Source organism: Microtus ochrogaster, chromosome 2 (assembly GCF_000317375.1).
Source record: "Microtus ochrogaster isolate Prairie Vole_2 chromosome 2, MicOch1.0, whole genome shotgun sequence".
Lineage (NCBI taxonomy): Eukaryota > Metazoa > Chordata > Mammalia > Rodentia > Cricetidae > Microtus > Microtus ochrogaster.
Window position 1 is genome coordinate 20,821,731 of NC_022010.1, and position 1,425 is coordinate 20,823,155.

General features: G+C 52.1%; 1 protein-coding gene across 1 annotated transcript in view; it reads right to left on the minus strand.

Annotated features, from left to right (window-relative positions):
* The window catches only part of Myl10 (myosin light chain 10), a 9,351-nt gene that overhangs the window by 6,195 nt on the left and 1,731 nt on the right, over positions 1-1,425 (minus strand). Inside the window, 1 exon segment of the mRNA XM_026788328.1 lies at positions 672-776. Coding sequence (XP_026644129.1) covers positions 672-776 — 105 coding nt within the window.

The following is a 1,425-nucleotide window of genomic DNA, read 5'->3' on the forward strand; positions in this document are numbered from 1 at the left end:
CAGAGATCCGCCTGCCTCTGCCTCCCGAGTGCTGGGATTAAAGGTGTGCGCCACCACCGCCAGCTCAGGGATGTGTTTGCAGGGGAGTTCCCAGAGCCAAAGAGAGGAGGATCAGAGATGACCCATCTTCTATCCTCAGACCTGGAGCTATGTCTCAGGAATATGGAGCAGTTAGAACTGGATCTATTCAACTTTTCTTTTGCTGGGGTACCAGGGGCAGGCATCACAAACTCAGTGAACGTCCTCCGACTCCTCAACACTGAGAAGAGCTCCCTACTTCTCTCCGTGGAGACCACAGTGACTCCAGAACAGAACAAGACAAGCCTAGCAGTGGGGTCAGCCACAAGTTGATCCCAGGTGGGGCGGGATTAGAACAGGAGGGTGACAGAGCTGACAGGTAGAAAGGGGAACTTGGAGTAGAAGTGGGTGGGTGGGTATTGTCCTGACTTGGGCAGAAGGATTGCAAGGGAGGGGTCAATCACAGCACTATCCACTGTGCACACAGAGGTGGAAACTGAGGCAGGGTCCGGGCCAATGTGTACAGCCAGGAGATAGTATCTGGGAATCTTACCAAGTTTCCATCCGTGCTTATATAACATAAGGGCCAAGCAGGTGGGTGTATCTATTTCCTGCTCCCAGCCCTCCCCTGGGCCCACAGAATCCTCACTCACCCTTGAGTTTCTCCCCAAACATGGTCAGGAAAACTGTGAAGTTGATGGGTCCTGGAGCTTCCTTCACCATGGCTTCCAGCTCCTCATTCTTGACATTTATGCGACCTGGAGAGGGAGAGGGGCCGAGTTCAAGGACAGCCTCAGTGTCTCCTGCTTCTACTGCTCCACCCACCTCCAGCGGGCACTGTCCATCTACTAGGGAAACTTCAGGGAGAACACTGGAGTCTACAGGCTGCTGCTTCCACCCTTGCCCCCCTTTCTGTCCATCCATCCATCCATCCATCCATCCATCCATCCATCCATCCATCCACCCATCCATCCATCTTCCTAGAAAGCAGAGCCATCCATCCATCTGTTCATCTGTCCATCCATCCATCCATCCATCCATCCATCCATCCATCCATCCATCCATCCGTCAATCTTCCTAGAAAGCAGAGCCATCGTCCATCCATCCATCCACCCATCCATCCATCTTCCTAGAAAGCAGAGCCATCCATCCATCTGTTCATCCGTCCATCCATTATTCCATCCATCCATCCATCCATCCATCTTCCTAGAAAGCAGAGCCATCCATCCATCTGTTCATCATTATTCCATGCATTATTCCATCTATCCATCCATCCATCCATCCATCCATCCATCCATCCATCCATCCATCCATCAATCTTCCCAGAAAGCAGAGCCATCGTCCATCCATCTGTCCATCCGTCCATCCATCCATCTTCCTAGAAAGCAGAGCCATCGTCCATCCATC